The sequence below is a fragment of the Elgaria multicarinata genome, chromosome 17, assembly GCF_023053635.1.
Source record: "Elgaria multicarinata webbii isolate HBS135686 ecotype San Diego chromosome 17, rElgMul1.1.pri, whole genome shotgun sequence".
In the NCBI taxonomy this organism is placed as follows: domain Eukaryota; kingdom Metazoa; phylum Chordata; class Lepidosauria; order Squamata; family Anguidae; genus Elgaria; species Elgaria multicarinata.
The window spans coordinates 13,502,760-13,529,406 of NC_086187.1; the positions used below are offsets into that span (position 1 = coordinate 13,502,760).

A 26,647-nucleotide genomic window follows, 5' to 3' on the forward strand; every position below is an offset into this window, starting at 1 on the left:
AATCTGTGAATGGATCACATTGATATGGAGGACCCCTGTAACATTGTACTTTCCAGTGGTGGAAGAAGGGCATACTATCGAAATGCTGGTTTAGAAACAGAGTGGCAGTGGTGGGTCACTATTCTGGGGATGACTTTGAAGATGAGGAACCAGCCTTGCAGCCTGGCGACCACAAACAGCACAGTGCTCCGAGAAACCTCTCTGATAAGCTGGAGAATATTGGTGCTTGCAACAATCCCACTGCGAAGCACAGGGCACCTCTCCGGAGGTGCCTGAATGAGCTGCAGAACCTGACATTGCCAGTAGAGAGCAGGGAGAAAATCAAAGATGTCTGTGAGCGAGCCACCCTCTTCACAATCACTTCCAATGCTGTGATAAATGGTTGAAGGTCCCTCAGACGTGGGAAACTAAAGAACCAGCTTGAAAAAAGAAGGCGACTCTCTGTGTTGCTTGACTTCCCTGGATGCCTGTAATGGGTAGTAAGGGAAGTCTGCTTCTATTACTGGTTGAGTGAGTTCCAGCTGTTCAGCCTGGAATTCGGAGGTGCTCAGTGGACTTACTTCCTGGTAGATGTTGGCCAAAGGGTGACACCAGGAAAGACCAGGAAGTGCTGCCTAAAAGATTCCAGCTTCATATATGAACCAAGCTATTTTTGTCCCTGATACTACACTTGTTACTGCATTGTGCAAATCTTTTGTAAGCCACATGGACAGCTCCTCAAGGCTATAAAGCAGGATATAAGTATTCTAAACAAACAAACAAACAAACCATTATCTAATCTTGAAACTTGACTACTACATTGGCCCAGTATGTCGGCTGCCCTTGAATATTCTTCAGAAGCATCTGCCTCCTGATGTAGGTGTATTACCAGTGAATTTTTAATTGCATTTATTTAGTTAGAATTTTCTGGAACGCAAATCTGCCATGGAGCCAAGCCATCTGCTCTGGAAGTCCTGCTCTTTAGGAGCATAGGAAGCAGACTATTTGGCCATCTAATTCACTCTTGTCTGCTCTGATAGTTAATGGCTCTCCAGGCAGAAGTCTTTCACGTGGTCTGCTACCTGATTGTTTCAACTGGAGGTGCCAGGGATTGAACCGGGACCTTCAGCATGCTAAGAACATAAACACAGCCATCCTGGATCAGACCAAAGGCCCATCTAGTCCAGCATCTGTTCCCACAGTGGCCAACTAGATGCCTGTGGGAATCCCACAAGTAGGACATGCCTGCAGCAGCACCACCTTCCCACCCATGTTCCCCAGCAACTGGTAATGCTCTACCACTGAGCTATGGTCCCTCCCCTCCTTAATCTGAAATATGTGGGGACAGTCCGTGATTGTCCAGTGTTGAAGAAAAAGGCACGTGCAGAGGGGCATTTCTTTTGGGAATCGGCCCCAGTACTGAAAATGCGGTCTCCTGCTGCTGAGCCCTCGAGATGTCTGGCTCCCACCACGGGCGGAAGATAGGCACCTTTAGACAGTAAAGGGTTTGACTTGGTGAGTGGAAAGTGGATTCTCTCTGTCATCAAAAGAGAGGCTTCAGTTGTCTGATCCCGCTGTTGCAAATGCAGGCTCCTGGCTTTGGTTAACTACTACCGCCCTTGGGGGGACTTGAGCACGGGCTGGCTGATTGGCTTATGGGGCTGGACTGGGCTGCCTCAGACCAGCGGGATGCCCCGCCCCCTTGTCATGCACTGTGAAAGGCAAACTCCTCTCTCTTTACTTGGGAACATCTCGCCTCTCCGAGACGACGGGATGAGCAACCTCCGGGCTGTCCTTATCCCACAGGTGTCTTTAACCTGATCTAGTGTACAGGAGGACAGAGTAAGACCTGTTGTACTCTTTGTTTCCTTAGTGCTTTTATTTGCTGTCAAGGATGTGCATGTGAGGCAAAAGGGGGTGGCGGCTAACCGCTGCTGTTGCTGCCGCCGCCGCCTTCGTCTGAACAGGGGACTCAGGGTGGCTGGGATCAAGTGCTTTCTTTTTGTGGGTGCCCTTTTGGGACATACGAAGAATCCCTTGCATGGGGACTGGAGAAGTTCACCTGGCTCCGCTCTCCTAGTCTGTTGTAAGGGCTTGAGTAGAGGGAGGGAGGGAGTGAATGGCTTAGAGAATAGGAAGGAGTAAATTGCTTCATAATAGATCAGTTTATTTGTTCTAGAAATGCTCTTGCAGGCGTAATTAACTGTAACACTTGAAATGTAGTAATTATGCATTAAAACCACAAAAGGAAGCAAAATAGGTGCTTAACTATTTGTTTCTATTAGTTAAATCCCCCATTTGTCTTTTTTCCATTGTTATTGCTGCAGCACTAGGTCTCCCAAATTAGATTAACTCAAGCAGTGATTTATTTCTTTATATGGGGAGGGCTAATTCCCACCCACCCCAATACATACTCCCTAATGCAGTTTTTTTTAAAGTCAGTTTTCTGCCGTCCCCATTATTACTTGTTAAATATTTAGCAGATCTTTTTTTGCCATTTCAAGTCTTTGTGTGGCATCCCCTCTGTTCCCCACAAATTTCACAAACCACTGAACCCACAACTTTGGGTGTTTTTCATATTCACAGCCCTGTGCAAACAATAAATCAACATACAAGTAGCAGTGAGACCAGCATGCAATTATTTAGAGCACATATTACTTGACCTGTTGGTTTTCTTTTGGCATAGAATGGATTGTGATTAAAACATCCTCGGGAAGAACACAGCCTTAAGCTTGTATTCTCAAGCAGGTACAGGTTCCTTGAACTTTGGAAATTATGAGGGAAGCCAATTAATAATGCTCCTTTAGTATGCAAGGATCTTTATGGTTCTTATTGAAGTGCATATATATTCTACCCAAGAGGTAGCTGCCATGTTCCCATTTTATAGGTGAGGAATGTGAGAACATGGGCTGGTGCAGGTATAATGTGGCTTTCTCTTAAATATGGTGACGGTCTTGGGTTGTGGGAGTACATATTCTTTTTTCTCCCTGGCCTTCCCGCAATGGCCTTCAGCATGTCAAATTTGCTGTTAGTGGGCCTGTTCAGACGACATGCTAAGCCGCTAACCCTTTTGCAGCAAATGGTTAGTGAGTGTGTTTAAACCGTGGTTATGTAGCCACCATGGTTAGGAATACCAAGGAGCTGACACAGTTCTATAACTAGGTTGAGAATGTTTGGGAGCGATCATAGCCTGGGTCATCTCATTCCAAGCAGTGACCAGGACCTTGGCAGGACCACCAGCTAAGCCTGCAGGAAAGTCACCCAGAGACTTCAGAAAACAATCCAGATTCATCAGCCTCAGAGGGCGGACCATCAAATTTGGTCCCCCACCCTTGCAGAGGTTACAGGTGGCCTGAAGGTCAAAAACTGAACAGATGATGATCTGTCTATGCCAAAGGAGTCACCACAGGCTTCCCCATCCGCAGATCATTTTCTCCCAATCCATTTTCTCCCAATCCAGCACAGAAGTCCGAAGTGTGTCCTGCCGCATGTGTTGGGCAAGATATTATCTGAGACAGGCCCATGGTTGACATGGAGGTCACGAAATCCTGAGGTGCTCCTGACAAAGTAGCCTCAGCATGAATATTGAAGTCCCCCAGGACCATAAGCCTTGGGGTCCTCAACATCACACTCGAGACCACCTTGGTCAGCTCAGACAGGGAGACTGTTGGGCAGCACACCAACAAGAACCCTTGCCCTATCTTGAGTGCCCAACACCAGGTAAAGACATTCAAAACTGGTCAACTGCTGGACAGGGTATCCAACCAGAGAGAGAGAATCCCTATAGACCACGGCCGCCACCACTCCTCCACCTCTCTAGATGAGCTTGGTGCTGCACAAGAAACCCAAGTGGACACATTTGGGAGAGATTAATTCCTCCCCCTTCATCTAACCAGGTTTCAGTAATACAGGCCAGGTCAGCATGTTCTTCAATTATGAGGTCAGAATTTATGCTACTTTTCTGAGTGGCTGACCTGACATTCATCAGCAGCACCTTCAGGCTAGAGGGGCCGGCAGGCAGGCAAGGCACCAGCATTACTTAGGCTGCGAGGTGGACCGGAAGGGGATAAAGCACGTAGATCTCTCAACTGCCTTCACCTCTCCCTGCGTTGTCGCCTCCCACTGCCATAGCACCCAGTGTTAACCAATTCAATCAATAAAGGACCATCTCGATATAGATGGGTTTTGAAAACATTGAAGGGAGATAATAAACGAAATTTATCATTCATTTACTCGAAGGAAAAGCTGGTAATAAAGAATTTTCCACTATTGTGTCCAGCATGCTCTGACTTATTCCTGGGTTAGACCAGGAATTTTAAAAGTGCAAGGTTTGTTTCCCTGGGGAATTATAAGTATTTAAAGTGTGACTGTCAGGGAAATGAAAGAAGCTCTGGTTTCCATTCGATTGAATGACCCTGTTCAAATGACACGCTAAGCCACGGTGGTTAAGCGTCAGGTGAACCATGACTTAGCATGTTGTGTGGACCATTCCTAACCACGGTGGTTACATAACCACGGTTTAAACATGCTCGCTAAACATTTGCTGCAAAGAGTAAGCAGCACATGGCTTAGTGTGTTGTCTGAACAAGTTCAATGTAATGTGTGAAAGGGGCCTGGGTATGTGTCCTGACGAGTAAACCCGTGTTTTCTTCCCTGTTCGCTTCCCCAAACAAAGAGGGAGCCAGTCCAGTTACAGTGTAGCGCTGAAATAGTTGGACACAGACTGTGGAAACATGGGTTTGAATCCCTCCTCAGCTATGAAATTCACTGGGTAACCTTGCCCCAACCTCTGCCTGGCCTACCTCACAGAGTTGTTGTGAGGATCAAATGGGGTGTGTGATCCCAATGTGAGACACCTTGAGCTTCTTGGAGAAAGAGCAGGATATGGATGTGAGAAGTAATCATGAATCAAGAAAATCAAAAGTATTTTCAATTATTTTTAATTACCCATGGTGACAGGACGCTCCTTCCCTCAGGGCTTTGTACAACCATGAACCTAATATCTCTCTCCCCCACCCCACCCCACCCCACCTTCTGTCTCCACACGTGTGGGACAGGAGTGAACTCCTCCAGGCAAACTTTGTCATTTTATTATCATCTCCTTGTTTAAGGACACTCCCAACACTTTTCTGGACGTAGAGATCGATCATAATAAAAGGGGGAACTCCTGGCCAATGTGACTCTCGAGTCTGGAGATCCTACGCGCCATGTTTTTTGTCTGGATGGAGCAGATTTTCTAGACACGTGGCCGCCTGGAAAGTAGCCCTGTATTACTGAACAGTATTTGAGACTTGGAGCTTAGCTTGGGTTATCCTGTACCTATTTATAGATCCTCTCCTCCCGCACCCAGCTCTCTCCTCTGTAGGGCTTTTCTGAGCGACGTTAAAACAGGTTTCCTGTTTTCTCCCTCCCTCCCTCTCCTGCTGTACAGTTGCCTGCTCAGCAATGGATTCCCACTTCCTCTATGTAGGAAGGGTCAGCAGCATTACATTTTGCTGCTTGCAACAGTCGCTGGCCTGGAATGCAACTTGCGTCTCGCGTAGCCGAATTGGCAGAGCCTCAACATGCACAGCTGTCTTTCTTTTCGTTTAGCGAGGAAGGGCTGATTGGCTTTGTCTTTCTAGTTCCAGCAAGAACGCAGAGGGAATTGTGGAAAGTGGCTCAAAAGAGTCTGTGGGAATCATTTTTTATGTGGCAGCACAGCACTACGCTCAGAAAAGCTTTTAGCATGGTTTGATCCACCTCCTCTTGATGGCTGCGGTTCTGCTGGGTGAAAGTTGGGTTTCCATATTCTGCTTCCTTTTTCTTCTTTGGAGAGTCGAGAGAGGAAACCATCCTAGTTCTTGGTAGATCTTATTCCATCCCTGCCCTGTAGTAGGATGAAGTGGTCTGCTTCTGGGAGCACCATGGACAGGAGGGAGTGGAATAGATGAAGGGTGGTGCAACAAGACTTTTCAATGTCACTAACCCACCATGGGTTATTTTGTCCTCCGAACTCAACACATTTTTCTGCAAGGCAGGTTATCGTATTGCCTGAACACAGGCCATAGCTAGACCTAAGGTTTATCCCTGGATCGTCCAGGGGTCAAACCTGTTCATCTAGGTGACACACAGGGGATCCAGTGCTCAGGCAGGGGCGAATCCTAAATGATCCCAGGATAAACCTTAGGTCTACCTGTGGCCACAGTGTGTTTACCATTAGGTGGCTTGTTAACCATGCAGTGTGGTTTATTTTTCTCCAGCAAGCCACCTTGAGAATGCATGGCTTATTTAGGGTGGTTAACAAGGCACAGTGCATCGTTAACGAGCAAACCCATGGAAAAAGTTCTGCGTTCAGACAACATGATAACCCACCTTGTGGAAAAAATGCTGCGTTCAGACAATATGATAACCCACGGTTCAACAACAACCCACACTGGGTGGGTTAGCATCTTGTGTGAACCCAGCCAAAGTGTAGGTCCTAGGCAGGAGAAGGTGACATTTAGGCTTCACGTCAGCTAGTAAAATGTCTTAAGCTGGCATTGCCTTCGTCAGTTAGCCCAAGGGAAGAAAAGGGAATAACTTTGATCTTTGGTCCATTTTTAGCAGTGCCATTTGGAGGCAGGAGGAGCTGTGGGCAAACTCTTGGCTGAATGCTCCAAACTCTGCTCTTGATATTTTCAAAGCTGAATGGTGGTTGTGGTGGGGGGCAATGCATTGTGTGGTGTGTGTTAAATTTGGCAGTATAAGAGTATTGTACTGCTGTTGTTTTTTAAATGCTTTATAATAATGACATTGATATCAATAAACACTTCCTTTCTAAGGGATTTGGCATGATGCATAGGCTCACCTGATTGTTTATAACAATTGCTGGGCAATCCTACGCATCTGCACTCAGTGTAAAGACCCACTGAGTTCAATTGGCCTCACTCCCAGGTAAGTGTGTATAGTATGAGTAGGCAACCTGATGCCCGCCAGATGTTTTGGCCTACAGCTCTCAGAAATCCTGATCACGGGCCATGCTGGTTGAGGCTGATGCTTAAATCATCTGAAGGGCCCCAGGTTGTGTGTCCCTGGTGTCTAAGATTACAGCTGTGGCCGCACAGGCCTGCTCTGGGCACGCAATGGAATGACGTAGTGGAATTCTGATGTCGCTCTCATACAGTGAGAGAAACGATGAAGAAACAAACTCAAAGCTCCATACTATTACTACTACCACTTTTTGATGATGAAATGGGTAAAATGCATCCCTACTTATTTAGTGGGAAATAGAAAGAGGGGAAAAAAAAGGAGTCAAGCTATCACCCTTTTGAGCCTAATTTATTTATTTATTTTTGCTCTGTTTATATTCTGCCTTTTCTCCAAGGAGTTCAAGGTTCTCGTTCTCTCTGCCCACCGCTCAATTTTATCCTCGCAACACTGCTAGTTACCGTTGCTCCCATTTTACAGACATTGTCAATTATTTTGTCATGCAGCTTTAAAGTTGCCTTTTAAGCTGGTGGTTGGAACACTGTGGGCCTCATTTTCCAAGCCTATGTTCTCCGAACTTCACTTTGATGCTCAGTTTTGCTCACTTCTTGTTTTTTGATTGGGATGTGTTGTTTGGCTGGCTTGCAACTGATAGAAGATCTAAGCAATGTCAGGAAGAAAGGTGCACAGGTTTTTATAATACCATAGTTATAATGTATAGAATCACATAATAAGCGTAAGTGTACATATAAAGCGAATATACATGAGAAAGGTTCATAAACATGATATAATAGCAATAATATTCAATAACTGAGCAAAACAGAATGTGCAGAGCTTCAAGGGTGATGAGTTTTTTTGCTCAAAATAGGCTTTCACGGCTCTCCAGAACCTGGTTTGAAAACCACTGGCCTTCCCTGTTCCAACCTTCACATAGAGAACTGCTGAAATGGAGAAAGGAATGTTTAAGGTGCCCCCCAGAACTTGGGGAGAAGCCACAAAGGAGCGTCTTTCATTTCCCCCCACCTCACTCCATGCCGTCAAGTTTGAAAATGCTGGCTTACTTTTGAATAAAGCGTGCCTTGTTGGTAATCTTGGGTTACCATCTCTGTGTTTAACAAGCACTTAGAAATGTCACTTCATTGGTTTTTTAAAAGAATCATGCCTTCTTTCTTTCTCTCTTTCTCTCTCTCCTCTCCCTTTCCTCTTGTTTTGTGTTCTTGTTTTTGTTTTCCAATTAGCACCAGCCTCCCTTTCTCCAGTGTTGGGAAACTTTACACCAACCTATGCTGCAGCACCTCACCCTTTCGGGCCGACTGCTCATGCCGCTGGCTTGGACCTAACCTAGGATAACTCTTGGCCCAGCCAGGGTTGGGGGGAGCCATGGGCAGCTCAGCCTCTTCGCTGGCCGCCGAGACGGAGTCGGACCATGGTTTCACTGGCCCAACCTACCCAGGGCACCTGGCTGCAAGTTGGTATAGGAGTAGCCACAGTGGCCCTGTTTGGGAAAGTGCCCTGATAACACGGCAACATCAGCACGTGAATCACCGGGCACGAAGGTAAGAAAGCAGGGGGACAAGCTTGATTGCATACCTCTCAACTCTGTTTTAAACCAAAGACTGCCTCCCTTGGCATCGCCCAATGAGGACCGCACCGAAATTTCCACCGACTTCCTATCTTAACTTGCTTTGTTATTTCTTTCTTTTTTAAAGCAACAGCAATTACCAACTGGCTGCATTTGAAATGCCCACTACTGCATCCTGACGTGGGTGAAATGATAATTGGCTGCTTGAGGCACAGGATCCCGGGTTGGTTCAATGTACCAGCCTCCATTTTTAGGAAGCAGCGTCACATTTTCAGGCGCTGCCCCTGGATGGACGTTAATGTAGATTTCAGATTCCTGGCAAGGCATCAGCATCTAATGTTTGTGCATTTCCCAGCTGGCAGTTTCAGTGACCAGGTTCAGACAGTCAGTGGGGGACACGACGCAGCGCTGGTTGTTTCCTCCACCCCCATGACTGGGATCACCCTAATTACCCTCACCGCATTGTGGGTTGCCGTGTCGTCCGAACCCGGTGCCGCCGTGGTGACTTTTCGCCCACCCTACAACCCATGGCTTGCAGTAGGGGTTGTGGGGCGGGTGAAGAGTCACTACGGCTTTTTTGCTAAGTGTAAGCCGCTCCGAGAGCCTTTTTTGGCTGAGGAGCGGGGTATAAGTATGATAAATAAATAAATAAATAAATACGGCCACGATATGTGCCAGTTTTGGACAGCACCACAGCCTGCAGTGAGGGTAATGAAGGTAATCTCGGTCACGCAACCAGCACAGGCAGGGGAAATAGCCAACGCTGTGTTGTCTTCCCTGCTGATTGTTTGAACTTCCTCAGTGCTGTTACACATTTCACCCTCTGCTTGTTTGCTAGGGGCTGATTCTGTTCGTGATGTCCTAGCGAGTGGCTGTAAAAGTATCACCAGCAATGGATTGTCTAAAACTCCAGGGTGTCAACCACAGCACTCATGGCTGTGAGGATGAGACTTCCCCTTAAGAGCTCTTGCTGGACGGTGCGTGCTCAGACCTCAGAGCCCTTTACAGGTATAGAAGAGAATCTGAGCATGCGACAAGAGCCCCAGAGATTATCAGCCAGCAAGAAGCCTTTGGGTTAATCAAGCCTGGTAGAAATGCTAGCTTAGTTTAGTTTCAGTCTATTTGTTTCACCCATTAGCCATAGCAAAGTCAATATTCGCAGTGTATAGTAATGCAAACAGTTTACAAATTAGGAGATACACTGGCTGAGTGTACAATCCATTTAACGAAACTCACACAGACTCTGACCAAAGCAAAAGTCGTGGCAGCCGGTTTCTGAATAATTGCCATATTTGTATTGACAAGAAGGAAATCCTATCTTTTTATTAATTGGCCGGTATCTGAGACCTTTTAAGTTTTCAAAACAATTTCCCCGATGCATTGAGACTGAGGGCAATTGAATTAATAATGTCACATCCTAAATTCGATTGTTACCACGAACGCAAAACGGCAAGCTGTATGGAACGTTTCGGGACCTATCCTCTAGCACAGAAGTGGCCATTAGCTGAAATCTAAATTTGCTTAAACCGTTCGCCCACAGGGAAATGTATCCAGCTTGATCAAGTAAATCTTCCATTTCATGGCCTCCTGCCCTCCTGTGTTTCAGCCTCCATTTTGACCATCTTCATCCCTTGACTTGAAGGATCCTGAGCTGGAGAGCACACTCTCCAAGGCTAGAGTTGGATATGGAAACCTATGGCCTTGATTTAGCGAGGAGACTGACAGGTTTCAACTTCAAATTGGAGTGGATAGGCGTGGAAGGTGCCTATGGGCTCCTAATAACTAAGAGGTGCGGTTCTCATGACAATTGTCCCGGGTGAGGCAGATACGTGGAGAACTTAGTACCAAAAATAGGCTACAAGAACAATTTGCTGCCCTTTATCTAGATCTTATCCCTTGTGAAACCTACCAATCAAGCAGCTGGTTAGTAAATATACATGCTCATTCATCCCATCAGTTCTCCCCAGGGTTAAGATCTGCCTTCTCAATTAGAGGGGTGGTGACCTGCATTTAGTCTTTTTGCAGGTTGAGAGGTATGTCGAAAGCATCTAACAGTGTCCTGTCCGGGGAGCTTTGGCCGTTGAAAGCTGCCATGTTGCGTGTGCTAAGAATATTGGAGCCTCTGATTAATGCTTGCTTTTTATAGCTTCGCTGCTTGTTGAATGACTGTGCGTCTTCCTTTGCCTGTATGCTGCCTGTTTAAAAAGAGCAGCTTGCTTTCTGTTCTCTAGCTGCCTTGGCTTGGAAAGCATTTGCTCTGTGATGTGGTGTGTGTGTGGCTGGCTGGCTGGCTGGCTGGCTGGCTCATGCTTTTTCCGCAGGCCCCAAGGAGTTTGTGGCTTGCATCCTCTTTGGTACACAGGCTTGGGGGAGTCTTTGTGGCAAATGAATCCCATGATTTTGTGTGTGTTTTTCAGCGTGGCTTTGGGTTTTCTGCCTGTGTTTCAGTAGTAGCAATGCAGGCCTGTTTTTGTTTTACTTTATTTCCTATAACCAGGATGTTGTTAATACTAAAAGGACGCCAGTTTATATAATCTTGGCTAGTTTTCTGCTTTGTGTGACTTTTGTATTGCTCTCTGCAACACTTTTCCCTTTTGACTGAGCTTTTAAAAGTCCCTGTGACGGAGAGGAAGAAGCATAACGCAGGCAAAGGGACAAGTCCACCAGAGATAAACTTTTCAATAGTGAAGACTGAGATGGGAAAGGCGTGGATTATAAACAGCCCACAGGGCAGCAAATACCAAGATGTATGTAGCAAGATTCTGGAAGATTAGTTCTCTCTGTGCACAACCACTTAGGATTCTACTGATAGCTTCAGCTAGCAATTCCACGTATCTACTTCTGTGTACTTAAAAAAAACCTTAATGGTGAGGTAGTGCATTATGGGATGCCAGAGCTTGGAGTTAAAACTGCTACCTGTCTGACTTTGAGGGTGGCAACAGTGGAGTGATTGCTGCATATTAATGTGGTTAATGCAGTTTTCTAGTGGTAATGTTTTTTGGACCATTGTTGGAGAGGGAGAGAGAGAGAGGAAGCTAGTTTGCATTAGTGTTTTACCAAAACGTTATTGATGTGACATGAATTTTACATGCATCTTGTTTGCATGAGGCAAGATCCGAGTATCAGAAAGAAATTTAACTGAAGTCTAATAGCCTTCATGGTGGCTTGTTTGTTCATAAATTTATCTATTGCATTTGGAATTCTCTCTTGAATAAGCTCAGGTGGTAGAACTAGAGTGGTGGTGTGTTTAGAGTGTCGGACTAGGAGCACAGAGATCTAGGTTCAAATCTCTGCTTAGCCCTGAAGCTCACTGTGTGACCTTGGGTCTCTCATTCTCTTTCTCAACCTAACCTACCTCACAGGATGGTGGTGAGAATAAATTGGGCATGGGAAGCATCTTGTAGCAACCCTGAGATCTTTGCAGGAAGTGACGGGGTGGTGACTAAAAATATAATTTATAATATATACTAGTTCCCCTCTATTCGGCACTGGTTAGGCCTCATCTTGAGTATTGCGTCCAGTTCTGGGCACCACACTTCAAGAAGGATGCAGACAAGCTGGAGCGTGTTCCGAGGAGGGCAATGAGGATGATCAGGGGTCTGGAAACAAAGCCCTGTGAAGAGAGACTGAAAGAACTGGGCATGTTTAGCCTGGAGAAGAGAAGATTGAGGGGAGACATGAGAGCACTCTTCAAATACTTGAAAGGTTGTCACACAGAGGACCTTTTCTCGATCATCTAAGAGCGCAGGACACAGAATAATGGGCACAAGTTACAGGAAGCCAGATTCTGGTTGGACATCAGGAATAACCTCCTGACTGTTAGAGCAGTGCGACAATGGAACCAGTGACCTAGGGAGGTCACGGGCTCTCCCACAGTAGAGGCCTTCAAGAGGCAGCTGGACAGCCGTCTTTCAGGTATGCTTTAGGGTGGATTCCTGCATTGAGCAGGGGGCTGGACTCGATTGCCTTATAGGCCCCTTCCGACTCTACTATTCTATGATTTTCGGGAAACAAATTAAGAGAAAGTTAGACTTGAAGGAGCAAAGTCCTCTAATGAGCTGAGATTCGAGCTGAGGGCTACCTGGTACTTATGTGACACTTTATCCAGCTGACCATCCTGGCTGTGAGAAGAGCTGGCCGTGTCCTTCTTCTTCTTCTTCTTCTTCTTCTTCTTATTATTATTATTATTATTATTATTATTATTTATATAGCACCATCAATGTACATGGTGCTGTACAGAGTAAAACAGTAAATCGCAAGACCCTGCCGAATAGGCTTACAATCTATGTGACTGCATACTCATTCCGCTGCTTTGGATATCTATGTATCCAAGTATACCTGTTTTGCTCATGGATTGTTGTTGGTTGGTTTGCTTTTTCCCTGTTGCTTACTTGTTGCGCAGAAGTATACTCCTACGGATTTGCTATCACAGTGGAATCTTTTGAGGTCTGTCATGATTGCACAGTTGCAAAAGGCTCTCTCCTGAAACACCGATGTAGATGAAAAATGGCAAGCAAAGCTATCTAGTGCTGTGGTGGCAGAAGGTAGACCAGGATCTACTGATAGATCTCCGAGTGATTTTTATTAGATTGGCAAGTGTTTCTGACTCCCCGTAGTTTAACAGTAGCACATAAAATTATAAGTACCTACCAACATAGAATGCTGCATTATGAGTCAGACCATTGGTCCATCTAGCCTAGTACTGCCAACACTGACTGGCAGTGGCTCTCCAGGGATCCAGGCAGGAAGGTTTCAAACCCTATTTGAAGATGCCAGGGATTGAACCTGGGACTTTCTGAGTACAAAAAATGTGCTCTTTCACTGAGCTGTGGCCTCTGCTCAATGCCCCCCTGCCAACTGGCTAATTACCTGTACTAATTGCTTGTCTCTCAGCCTCAGTGTTCCTCACCTGTAAATATAAGCATTATATGGCTGATGTTGACCAAGTCTCTCTACAGCTCTGCCAGCCAGTTTTAGAATTTTGTGTTAGAATCCCTCATCTTCAGTAACTCGAATGTAGGTTAATACTGGTACATGCAGGTTATCTCAGATGTACGGCTCATGGGGGCAGTAATAAGTAATTGTCTCCATTCCCTGAGCCGCCATTTTCTGTCTGGCTCCAGTTGGTAGACCTTGGGCTTCTAGCAAAAACACAAAGTAGGTGCTACAAGCCTGATATCCGCCTACCCCTGTTGTAGGGGCACAGTCTGACCAATCCAATGCAGCCCATTGTGGTATCCGAATGGTAGAATAAGAAAAGAAAGAAAAGGCATGCCAGACGTACAGGAAGGAGCAGGTGATGAAAGACAAACATGATCCAAATTGTATAGCTAAAGTAATTTTCAGGGCACATACTACCCAGGACATGTTGCATATAAAAAGTGTGGGAAAACTGGAGGATAAGCATGTGAGATTCACCAGGAAACTGTGGGGGAAGCCCTTCCTTTTAAAGTGTAGACAAGGAGGAAAAAATGTCTCTAGAATTTATTTATTTATTTATTTATTTATTTATTACATTTCTATACCGCCCAATAGCCGGAGCTCTCTGGGCGGTTCACAAAAATTAAAACCATTCAGAGTATAAAACAACAGTATAAAACCATAATATAAAATGCAATATAAAAGCTCAACCAGATAAAAACAGCAGCAATGCAAAATTACAAATTTAAAACCATGTTATTTAAAATTTATAGATTGTTAAAATGTTGGGAGAATAAAAAGGTCTTCACCTGGCGTCTAAAAGCATATAATGTAGGTGCCAAGCGAACCTCCTTAGGGAGCTCATTCCACAGCCGGGGTGCCACAGCAGAGAAGGCCCTCCTCCTGGTAGCCACCTGCCTCACTTCCTTTGGCAGGGGCTCGTGGAGAAGGACCCCTGAAGATGACCTTAGGGTCCAGGCAGGTACATATGGGAGGAGGCGTTCCTTCAGATAACCTGGCCCCAAGCCGTTTAGGGCTTTAAATGTTAATACCAGCACTTTGAATCGGGCCCGGACTAGTGGACTTAATGGACTTTCTTCAATTTGTTGGCTGCCTTGAGTGTTTTTTTATTGGTGGAAATAATCCCAAATCCACAACACGGTAATACCTCTACGAAGACTGACCAAACAGTCACAAAGCTGTGAGCAAACTTTTTGAGTTCTCTAGAACTCATCAGACAGGATGTTGAGCAGCAAAGGGGATTGAGAAAGATGGCCCTAATGCTATCGCTTCGGTCTGCCGTTTTTAAGAGGGTTAAGAGGGAATGTAGGAGGAGCTATGCAGACAAAATTAGATTAGCCTTGCTGCTTAACCAGGCAGATTACAGGATCCACCAACAGGTACTGGAACAAAGTATATAATATCTAGTAGTTAGTTGGTTTTGTTGGCAACGCGAAGTTCCTTGTGAAGTAGAGAACAGAAGTAAAGCGAGAGATGGTAGTCTTTATGTTAGTGAGACTGGAGATTAATTCTAGGTGGTGCACTTGGTACAGAGCAGTTAGAAGCCAATTTAAGTAATGCTATCTTGGTGTTGGAAGGTCTGGCACCTACGTTATATGTCTTTAGACGCCAGGTGAACACCTTTTCATTCTCCCAGCATTTTAACAGCAAATTTTAACTTGGCGTTTTAAATTTGTAATTTTGCTTTGCTGCTGTTTTTATCTGGTTGAGCTTTTATATTGTATTTTATATTATGGTTTTATACTTTGAATTGTTTTAATTTTGGTGAACCACCCAGAGAGTTCCGGCTATTGGGCGGTATAGAAATGCGATCAATCAACCAATCAGTATGTTACCCCTTCCCCCTTCCTGGTCAGGTCCCATCTTCAAGTGCTAGAAGATCATTATGATGGATCAGAGTGCTTTCAGTATGTATTTCAAGGGAAATGGGATGACAGCATGGGCTACTGTTGATCCGTGCCCTGATTAAGGTGTATGAACAATTGTTTTGTTTTGTTTTAAATATGGACAGCTTAGAGGAAAGAGTTTTGCTTCTGCTAACCTGTCTTTTGAATGCCATTTTCAAAGAGCCCGACCGAATAGGGATCAAGTCTTGTTGCTGTGCAGTCATTTGAGATAGGCTTGGCTTTTCCTGTGGATCTCTTATCATTCGCCCCAGCCTACGAGTTAATCTGCAAGTCTGGCAAAGGCATTTCTAGCCATTGTTTTTCCAAGTACTCATTAGGCCAGTGTTGTGCTGAGATTTCCAGGTGGAGCCTGATAAGAGAGGAAAGGGCCCTCCATTTTGTGTTGCCACTAGGATAATCCAGGTGCTGCTAAACTGTTGGATAGCCATCTTGCTTTAGTTTAGGGAACGCACTGGAAACAGATCATAAGCCAGAGGCTGATCTGCATACTTATTGCTACATCACTTGCATGGCTGTGGTACAATCCTCGGCCCATGCTGTGGGCAAATGGGTTGCTTAGTTGATACAGCTCATCCAAAACATGGCCTAAGAATAGAAGCGCTTGTGTTAAAGGATGGTGTGGGTTTTTTTTGTTTTCGTTTGTCTTCTAGACAAGTCTCTTTAACTTCTTAAGTCTACATTAGGAGATTCATCTCGTTCATTGCATTTATGTCCTGCCTTGACTCCAAGGGCAGCCGAGGTGATGTGTTACCTCTCCCCTTTCCCACTCAGCAGTAGCTTCCCAGTTCCACCTCGAAAGCGTTTTGTTTGAGATATACACAGGCAAAATCAGAATCCTCTTTTAATCCATAATGCCTGAAATACCTTGAAATAGAGGCCATTTCTACGAGGGAGGGAGGGGGGAGGATTCGCAATATTCTGATCACAAGATCCTCCCCTTAGTCTAAATGCAGGCGCGACATCCTTGGAGGAAGGAAGGTGTCGCGCCCGCCTTTTTTTTTAAAAGGAGATGAGCGCACATGCGGTCCAATGAAATGTGAGGTTTTTTTTTAAAAAAGAGCCCCGACCCCGCTCCCCCCACCTCCAATTCCTCCCAGCCTGGTTCGTTCCCTATACTGCTTCCCGCTACTCTCGAGGAGGAGCGAAGAAGCTGGGATGGGCGGCCACACCTCCCGTGGTCTTGGGACGATCCCGAGACCGCAGGAAGAGTCGGATTTTCCCAGGGAGTACTTATCCCTGGGCCTGTTCTCGGCCTTCTTTCCTCCTGGGAGTCCCTGTGCGTCATTTGGGACTCGGCCGTGACCAGCACACATTTTCAGGCTGGTGTAGAAACGGCCATAGTGAATCCTCTGTCTCGAGTTGAGGGCATGCTTCCCCATTGAGGGACTGTGCTGGTCTTAAGTGCTAACCTGCCCTATTTGATTCCTGTGGGTCTTATGAGTTAGAAGCTGATGCCATGTTGTTTCTGGCTGCCTCTGTTGGGAAGTGGCGCCTTCATGGCGGAGCGAAGAAGGAAACACTGCAAACCTTTCTTCGTGACCGCTTGTTTCCTTGGCATTCTAGTGAGTGTTAAATGCAAACATTTGAAAAGTGGTATCTCTTCATTGCTCTGCTCTCAGTTGGTGTGTGCCAAAGTACACTGGTGCCAAGGATATGTGTGTTATGAGCAGCAGCTGTGAATGGCTACTGTTAATGTGTTTATCACTGTCAGTATTTTCTGAATTTAATTTCCTTCTGATCTCACTGTTTACAGTTCTTCCCCTCTCAATCGTATGTATTTTATATAAACATGAAATTCCCCACAATACTCCATGCATCTGATGAAGTCGACTATAGTCCATGAAAACATATACCAGAATAAATGTGTTAGTTTTTAAGGTGCCACAATTAAAAATTAAGCCACCGAGTTGGATGAATCCACCACAGTGCCCTTCAAAGTGGGGTGGCCCTATGCAGCCCTGAGTCACATTATATACACTGCGAACATAGGAGCACTGAGTTCATCTCGAGAAAAGGAGTCAAGGGCGCACCAGGATAGTAGTAGTAATAATAATAATAATAATAATAATAATAATAATAATAATATATTTCTTACCTGCCTCTCCCTTTGGATCAAGGCGGGGAACAACATTAGTGCAGGAATCAACACATTTTTAAAAAATCCTTGATTTTACATTAATCTGGGTAGGCCTGCCGGAAAAGGCTAGTCTTCAAAGCTGCCTTAAAATCACAGAGGGAGTTAATATTACGAATCTCCTCCGGCAGGCCGTTCCATAATCCAGGGGCGACAGAAGAAAAGGTCCTCTGGGAAACTGATGTCAGCCTAGTCTTGGCTGACTGAAGTAAGTTCTCCCCAGAGGACCTGAGTGTGCGGGGTGGACTGTATGAGAGAAGGCGATCCCACAGGTAACCTGGACCCAAACCATTTAGGGCTTTAAAGGTAATGACCAACACTTTGTACTTTGCCGGAAACTAATCGGCAGCCAGTGGAGTGATTTTAATGTTGGGGTAATATGCTCACCCCTAGATGTACCCCTAGATGTACCGGTGACCAACCTGGCTGCCATATTTTGAACTAGTTGAAGTTTCCGAACTAGGTGCAGTGGTAGCCCTATGTAGAGCGCATTGCAGATTCCCTGAGTCAGCCTATGCTGCTCCTTGTGGTCATGTGAGAATCCCAGAAGTATCGCCATTGCCCAGAAAGCATGGTCCCAACTCTGACCAAAGGGAGAGGACAAGATGCTGGGAGTTGCGCATTATAGGAACACAGGAAGCTACCTTATAGTGAATCAGACCATTGCGTCATCTAGCCTAGTATTGCTGACACTGACTGGCAACGGTTCTCCGGGGTTTCCTCGCCCTACCCGGAGAAGCTGGGGATTGAACCTGGGACCTTCTGCACGTAAAGTATGTGCTCTATCACATTGTGCTATTTTGGAGTTGCGAGGAGGCAACTGGTCTGGAGACTGGTCAAAAATATATATGCCCTATTCAGACGACATGCTAAGCCACAGTGCTTAAGCATTTTGAGCTGAACATTATGGTTTAGTGTGTCTTGTGAACCATTCGTAACCATGGTTGCTACATATCCACAGTTTAAACATGTTCACTAACCATTTGTTTCTAAAGGGTTAGCAACCTAACCATGGCTTAGCGTGTCTTCTGAAGAGGCCCACTATATTTACACAAACACACATTTGGGTGGGTGGGTAGAGTGCAGAGTGATGGTTTCTCCAATTTTAATCCAGAAAAAAAGCAAATACCTGTGCCCCAGTTATCATAGGAACATTGGAAGCTGCCTTATACCGCCTTGAACCGTTGGACTGTCTAGCTAGCTCATTATTGTCAACACTGACTGGCAGTAGCTCTCCAGGGTTTCAGGCAGGAGTTTTTCCAGCCCTATCTGGAGATGCCAGGGATCGAACCTGGGACCTTCTGCATGTGAAGCATATGCTCTACGACTGAGCTGTGCCCCCCTCCAGCTACAACTTTGGCCTCTGAACCCTACCAAGTGACGTAGAACATTCTTCCTGATGAACCAGAAGCTATGCTTTTCCTGTCCTCCTATGCTGAAACCAATATGCTCAGATGTGAAATAATTGAACTGGCCTTTTAAAGAGTCTCGATAGATAGATGTTTAAAAAAGAAGAAGTCACTGGAGTCGAAAAATGCAGCCAACGTTGGCTTTCCTTGCTCTCCTTGTTTCCCAAAGTCAGTACTTTTAGGCGTTCAGACAACACAATAGTCAACAGTGGGCTAACACATCAACTTGACAGTTACCTAAGGGATACTCCCCACACAGCAAGATAATATTCAACTGTAGTGTGGATTAAGATCAGCGATGAGTTGACTATTAGTCCACGCTGAGTTGAGTCACTCATTACCCACCCTCTCCCCCACCTCCCGCTAGTAGCCCATCAGCCATTGCTGCCGAAAATCTTTCCTGCCAGCTGGGCTAGAGCGGCACCCACCGCTTTGATTGCTCTTGCCTTGCGACTTTGTGCCTGGCGAAATAACCAATGGTGGCCGAGGAAATAACCAACGTTGCTCTCCACACAACACGATAAGCAATGGTGGTCCAAATAGCCAACTCTGCACAGGGTTGGTTATTTGCGTTGGTTATTTCGGACAAATAACCAACCATTGGTTAACAAACTCCCTCTACACAGCACAATACCCCCCATGGTGGGTTAAATAACCAACCGTCAACTATTTAGAGCTAAAAACTTCTTTCTCATATGCAAGGTATGATTCTTAGAAATCTCCCCTATTTCAAATGGTGTAAGGAGGGTGATTTTGTTGGAAGGAGGGAAAATGTGCATATTTTCCTGTTCTACCCAGAGGTTTATCAGCCACCTCAGTTCTGGTTCTCCTCACACGTGGCTAAATATGCGGCTATATGAACGTGCCTGCCTATGACTTCTATTCTCTCTGAGCAAATTGCTTTGCACCCTCATCTGGCTTTTAATCCGTCTTGTTTTAAATGCCACAAAGCCAGGTGCCTGCTGCACGTCAGGGAGTGCTATCGCTGAGTCCGTCAGGAGCCAAACTTTTGAATACTCAAGTGAATCTGTCCACATATGGGCAAAGCTGACCGAGTTGCAAGTGTGCATAGGGGAATTTTTTTTTTTTTTGTAAATCCCTTGGGATGCATCGTAATTGGCAAATGGCTTCTGCATCTCTCTGCAAAGAATTGGATGAACGCGGGGGATGGCGGATGATCTGAATCAAATTTGACACCATATGTATCCAGGCTGTGCTGAGTAATACTGCTAGTTTTGACCTTTCAAATGTGGGGGGACGGGACAGCAAGGCGACTTCCCCCACCTTCCCTTCTAATCATGCAAAAAAGAGGGCATCACTGTCTACACTAGATCAGGGCTGAGCTACCTGGAGCCTGTTTACAGTCGGGAACTACAGGTGATTGTATTTCAGGATTATTACCTTGTAGTAGTAGGCCCCATTCAGAAGACACCTTAAACCATGGCTTTAACCATGGTGGTTAAGCCAGAAAGCCGGGGAGTGTTCAGAAGGCACCTTAAACCATGGCTTTTACCACGGTGAATAAAGCAAAAAGCCTTATTCGCCATGATTAAAGCCATGGTTTAAGGTGTCTTCTGAACAGGCCTGTAGTCTGCATGAGCAAAGTTCCCTGCTGCCTGACTTGATAGCCTTGGGTAATTCACCAGCTGGAGTATATTCTCTGGTAGCCTTCCCCGAACATGGTACCTCCAGATATTTTGGACTCCAACTCCCATCAGCCCCAGCTAGCATGGGCGTGCTGGGAGTTGTAGTCCAAAATATCTGGTCTGCACCAAGTTGGGGAAGGGTGTTCCAGGGCCCAGTAAGGTCACACAAAGTGCTAGCCAGGCCTGGTAGTCTTGGCTGTTTGTCTATATATTTAGCCTCTTTGAATCGCTTATACCGTATTAAAGACATTTCTAAGTGATGAACAAAAACAAGTCTTTATACAGAAGGCAAGATTACTTTCCCGGGAACGCCTGTTGGAAAAGGTACTTTTTCAGTAGGTGGTGAAAACCCTGAACGGTTGGCGTCTGCCTAATTTGTAATGGTAGGGAATTCCAGGCAGTGGCTGTGACGGTACTGAAGATCTTATTCTGAGCCATGATGGACCGCACCTCCGAACCCTTAGGCACTACCTAAGGAGGGTATCTCTTGATGAGTGCAGCAGCCAAGCAGGCCGGTACGGAGTCAAGCGATCCCTTAAACTGCCCAGCATGAAGTGGAAGGTACCCTGGAAAATATGCAATGCTCCCCTTCTGCTATGTGTTGCAAGAGAAGATGAGTAAAGACGGGTGAGTTGTTTTTTAGGGAATCTTTTCCGCCATGACTGGCTTCCTCAGGAAGGAATCCTTGATAAGCTTCTAAGAATCTTCAGCATTCTCTGGAACACAGTAACCACTGCTTTCTGGACCTGTGGACCGTGGAAGATATTAGTAATGTTGATTGCATGGTTGTTTAGCCTCCCAACAAGCAGCCTTTCGTTCTTTCAAACCATCAAGTGGCTTTGAACTTGGTACAGCCTCAGGTTGGCCCTCGATCTTTTGAATAAACCCGAGGCTGACATGAGTTCAAGGCAGCTCGCTCAAGATAAGATCTGTTTGGGAAATGTTCCGAGCTAGAAGGCTGCAGTGAATTCCTGCGCAGTTCACATAATGTGGCTGTCCTTGCCATGAACCTCTTGGTTGATGGACTATATATAGCTGGTAAAAATGGTTGCTCTTCTCCCACAGTCGATTTCTTCAGCAACAAGTACCTTCAAGTGTGGAAGACGACTGAAGAGTGCGAGCCAGCCTGGTGTAGGGATTAGAGCACCCCTGCGTCACCTTGTGCCCTAGAGATGTTTCACACCACAACTCCCAGCATTCCTGATGCAGTCTAGGGCTGATGGGAATTGAAGTCCAAAACATCAGCAGGGCACCAGGGCCAGGCTGGGTTAGAGTGTCAGATTTTGACCAGGAAAGCCCAGGTTCAAATCTTCATTGAGCCATGAATTTCACTGGGGTCAATCAATATCACTTCTCTATCTCACAGGGTTATTGTGAAAATAAAATAATAATGGAGGGAGGAGAATCATTGTTGCTCCGTGCACTTCCTTACAGGCCTTGGAGCATGTACATCTTTAATGCTGAGGGCCAAAGGAACCAAGAGATACGTGAAGGTCAACGCTTCTGTACCAAGTTCTCATTCTAGCTTTTTCAAAAAGCTCTTCATTTATTTATTTTTATAACAGCGCCAGCAGGCTCAACTATACTGCATTATACCTGCTAAATTCTTCATGATTTGCAAGATATAACCATCTGGCTTGGTCAGTGATGAGAGCCTAGGCAAATGGGAGATCCATTCTAGAACCAGCTCTGCCTGATTTAACGTATTTCTGCAAGCATTCAGCCCTCACAAGGTTCTTTGGGAATGAGCATTGCACAAGATTAAAATAAAATTAATTTTCTGGTCTTAAGTTATACAGGCTTTTGGGTGGCCTGATTGCTCTGAGACTCACGGAGGTCCCTGGCTAAGGCAGTTAATTGGATTGCAAACAGCCTAATTTGGCCCAGTGAAAGATTCCATCTTTTATCTCGTCCGCAACCTTGCATGTTAAGGCAGAAGCAACTTTCCGGTTGGCCTGCATAATGATTCCTTTCCTACCCTCGCCCCAAAGCTTCGCGTGAATAATTTTGTTCTTGCAACCACCGCATTGGTTAGACCAGGGGCTGGTTTGCACAATAAAGATTCAGAGAGTTCTTTTCTCACGGTTGCTTATCAAGCACAAGCAATTCCCGAAGGCTTCAGCCATGCGCACCTTGGTCACTGCCATATCTCAGATTGGCCACTGGCTGCTGCAATTTCTCAGTGGAGTTGTCCACCCCATCCAGCCGAGGTGAGCCTGCAGTTGTTCGCTCGTCCCCTTATCCAGAGAGTATGAAGAGGTCTGCAGTCCCCTGCTCTTGCCAAGGATGTTTGCCACTCAAATCACTTTGCCTTCGGGGGGTGGTTCTTATTCCAGGATAACGGAGCCTATATTATACAAGTTAGGGGTGGGTTCACACATGCCCCCTCCCTGTAAAGTTATACATAGGGAATGCAGGAGCTAGGCTCATGTGCATAGAGCAGGGTAGGCAACCTGGAACCCTGCAGATGTTTTGGACTACAACTCTGCTGCCCACTGGCCGTGCTGGCTGAGGCTTATGGGAGTTGTAGTCCAACACACCCAGCTCTGTGTGCTTGGGGCTTCCTCCTATGATGGACCTTCTGCATAAAAGGGGAAGGCACAGAATCATAGAATAGTAGAGTTGGAAGGGGCCTCTAAGGCCATCGAGTCCAACCCCCTGCTCACTGCAGGAATCCACCTTAAAGCATACCTCACAGAAGGTTGTCCAGCTGCCTCTTGAAAGCCTCTAGTGTGGGAGAGCCCACGACCTCCCTAGGTAACTGGTTCCATCGTTACCCGCAGAAGCCCACAGATCTGGACGTGCACACAGGGTCATGAGCTGAGGATTCCTTTCCTCTCCTTCCCATCCTTACCCACTGGTGCTGAGCCTGTGACACACCCACCCTACACTCCAGACACGTATGACCAGGGTAGTATGTCGGTGCACCCTATCTGTGGGGAGAGAAAAGCTGCCTGTGTTTGATCCCTGGGCAGGTTCTACTCTAGAGCAACGGTTTTCAGGCTGCGTTCCAGGGAAACGTGTGATACCAGGGAGGCTTATTGGGGGATTTTGTAACGAGCAGTTCAGTAACGGAGGGCAAGCTTCACGGAGCCACAGCTGGCCTGTGTCCAGCTGTGGGGAAGTGTTAGATGTGTTGGAGGCCACACTCTCATTTCGAGCCGGGCAGCGGTGGAGTGCAAAACTCCTAACCAGCTCCTCAGCAGAGCTAAGAGTGCCCCAGGATCCTTCCCAAGATACCAGTGTTTCAGGGACCCTCTACAGATGTGGAGCGGCTTCCCCAAAGGCTAAATGTTTGCAAACTTCCTGCCTTAGAGGCTGTGTTGCAGCCTCTGTGGTCAATTTGGGAGGAGGAAAGCTACAGCAAACCTCTTTGCTGGAACAGGGAGCGATTTCTTGGTGCCTGCAGGTTTCTTTCTCTTCCGTCCTCCCTGGTCCCCTAAGAAGCACCCAGAAGTTTCAGCAGCAGGAGAAAAGCTCGTTGGGAGCAAGAAGGAAGCTTCCTAAAAAGGAAACTCATTCGCAATATGTCACGGCTCGGTGGCAACATCTTTATTACCCTCACTTCTGGAAACAAGTTTAGGGAGGGGATGGCCCTGTGCTTTGCAGCAGATAATCCTAAGGGTACCGAGAGGCTTTATATCTGCAGTGTGAAATGGCTTGAGCTCTAAGCTCCAAATTGATAAGGGAGCTGCACAGAGGAGGAGGAGGAGAAGGAGGAGAAGGATATCTCTGAGCTCTCTGCCTGTAAGGAAGGTAATATATAGTCCCCCTGGATCTGGCTGGACCAGATTGGTGGGTAGAGAAAGCATAAAAGGACTCCTCTGCTGCGCTGGTTGCCATGAGTGCAAGAACACACACACCCATCCTGATTCTAGCTGAGATTTCCGCCTTGGATGTCCAGGAAGGGAAGTGAAACTTCATGCAGCACCTAGAAGATGAGTGGCAGCAGGGCTCAGGAAGGGAGCTACATCCTTCCCTTCCTCAGGGCAAATGCACTTTTTTTTTTTTTTTTTTTTGCTTTGGCTTAGCACCACTGTTGCCCGCAGGAGCACATAAAGTGTGACGAGACTGGAGTTCCCAAAATCTCAAAGATACATTCTGGTATCAATAACTTTTTTTTTTGTTTATTCGTTCAGTCGCTTCCGACTCTTCGTGACTTCATGGACCAGCCCACGCCAGAGCTTTCTGTTCGCCGTCGCCACCCCTAGCTCCCCCAAGGTCAAGTCTGTCCCCTCCAGAATCTCATCCATCCATCTTGCCCTTGGTCGGCCCCTCTTCCTTTTGCCTTCAACTTTCTCCAGGGTATCCTGTCTTCTCATTATGTGGCCAAAGTACTTCAGTTTTGCCTTTACTACCATTCCCTCAAGTGAGCAGTCTGGCTTTATTTCCTGGAGTATGGACTGGTTTGATCTTCTTGCAGTCCACGGCACTCTCAGAATTTTCCTCCAACACCACAGTTCAAAAGCATCTATCTTCCTTCGCTCCGCTTTCCTTATGGTCCAGCTCTCGCAGCCATAGGTTACTACGGGGAATACCATTGCTTTAACTATGCGGACCTTTGTTGTCAGTGTGGTGTCTCTGCTCTTAACTATTTTATCAAGATTTGTCATTCTCCTAAGAATTTGCCTTCTCTTGAGTCAAATTCTTGGTCCATCTAACCCAGTATTGTCAACACTGACTGGCAGTGGCTTTCCAGGGCCCCAAGCAGGTATATTTACCCAGCTCATCTGGAGATGACGGGGATTGAACCTGGGACCTTCCACTTACAAAACAGGGACTCTGCTACTGAGGCCAGGCGGATTGTTGTTTGGCTGTGGTCAGATATTCCAAGAATGCTTTGAAATTCCTTGACTGGTCAATTGACCAAGCCTAGCGCCTTTCCAGTGTACCTCTGTGTGTTTTGTGAGTGCAATACTCCCCTTTGCTTTGAGGGAAGCGCAAATCGGACTCGGCTGCCACGTCACGTGCGAAGCAGCTCTTAGGGTTGAACAGGGCACGATGGCTGGCCTTCTCTGACATGCAACGCGTGGCCCCATCTGAAGTCTGGCGCACCCCTGTTAGGTTTGTCTGAAATGGTTGCAGTTGAGTCAGTCAACAAGCCCTGATGCACTTTCTCCCTTCTTCTGGTGAGGGGTTGATGGGCTCCTTGGAGAGCTCCTTCAGTCTTGCCTGCAGGCATGCTTTCCATACAGTTTGCCCTGGGGTGGGTGGGTAAAGGAGACAAATTAGAGAGAGCCTCGTTTGCTGAATCCTCGTGCTTTCAGAAGGGACTAGGAGGAGGAAATGGAAAGTGCAGGCGATGATCGCACTTGCAACGTTGCTTAACATAAACCTTTTCGGATTCTGTATCAAATTGCATCGGTTTCTCCAGGACTAGAACGTGTACGGTTATGCTCTGTGGCACTGCTAGCAGATTTGTGTGCATGTGTTTTGTGGGGACGGGGGTGGGGGAGCGGCTGGCATCAAATTTCTTGGCTAGCAGGTGCCTGGTTTTTCTCTCTCTCTAGCTTTTTCTCCTTTCCATGGGCCCTACTGGTTCTGTTCCTTGGCTTTCATTCATAAAATGGCCTTACGGTGGTACCCAGACCCAGAGGAACTTGACCCCTCTTTTGAGAAATACTGGCAATGTCCCAGATATGTTCCCCATCTGCAGCCATATGTAACTCATGCTGTTGGTAGAACCAGGCCAGCTGTAAGACGTAACGCTAGCATGCTGCTGTCCCTCTGCCAGGGAAATTAACGTTTCTTATACAGCTGGCACTGAAATTGGGAAGCAAAGGGGAGTCATGATTAACCACTTTGGAAATATAAGCCTCTTTTGCTTTTGCAACATAGGCCTTTGGTGTTCCAAGGGCATGCAAGACACTTCCAGTCCTAATGTCCTGATGAAGTAGTCATGGAGCAGAGGATGAGCTGGTAATTTACCCAAAACTGAAAGGTAGCAGCTTCCTGATGCCAAACAGAGAGGCAACTGCTGTTGCCTATTTATGTATGGCACAGAAGAGTATGCACACGCCGGCGTCAAGGGTAGGCCTGGTTGGGTCCCTGATGAGGGCCCACACCCCAGCCGTTGTGTTCCTAAGCCCTCCTGCCTGAAG

General features: G+C 46.4%; 1 protein-coding gene across 2 annotated transcripts in view; it reads left to right on the plus strand.

Annotated features, from left to right (window-relative positions):
• The window catches only part of CAPN15 (calpain 15), a 121,385-nt gene that overhangs the window by 27,466 nt on the left and 67,272 nt on the right, over positions 1 to 26,647 (plus strand). Inside the window, exons 1-2 of one of the 2 annotated variants that reach the window (XM_063143067.1) lie at positions 1,721 to 1,821; positions 8,166 to 8,483. In XM_063143067.1, the coding sequence (XP_062999137.1) occupies positions 8,308 to 8,483 (176 nt within the window). In that variant the 5' untranslated portion in view covers positions 1,721 to 1,821; positions 8,166 to 8,307. Of the gene's footprint in view, positions 1 to 1,720; positions 1,822 to 8,165; positions 8,484 to 26,647 lie in introns of those variants that run through there. The other variant, XM_063143069.1, reaches the window with a different exon arrangement.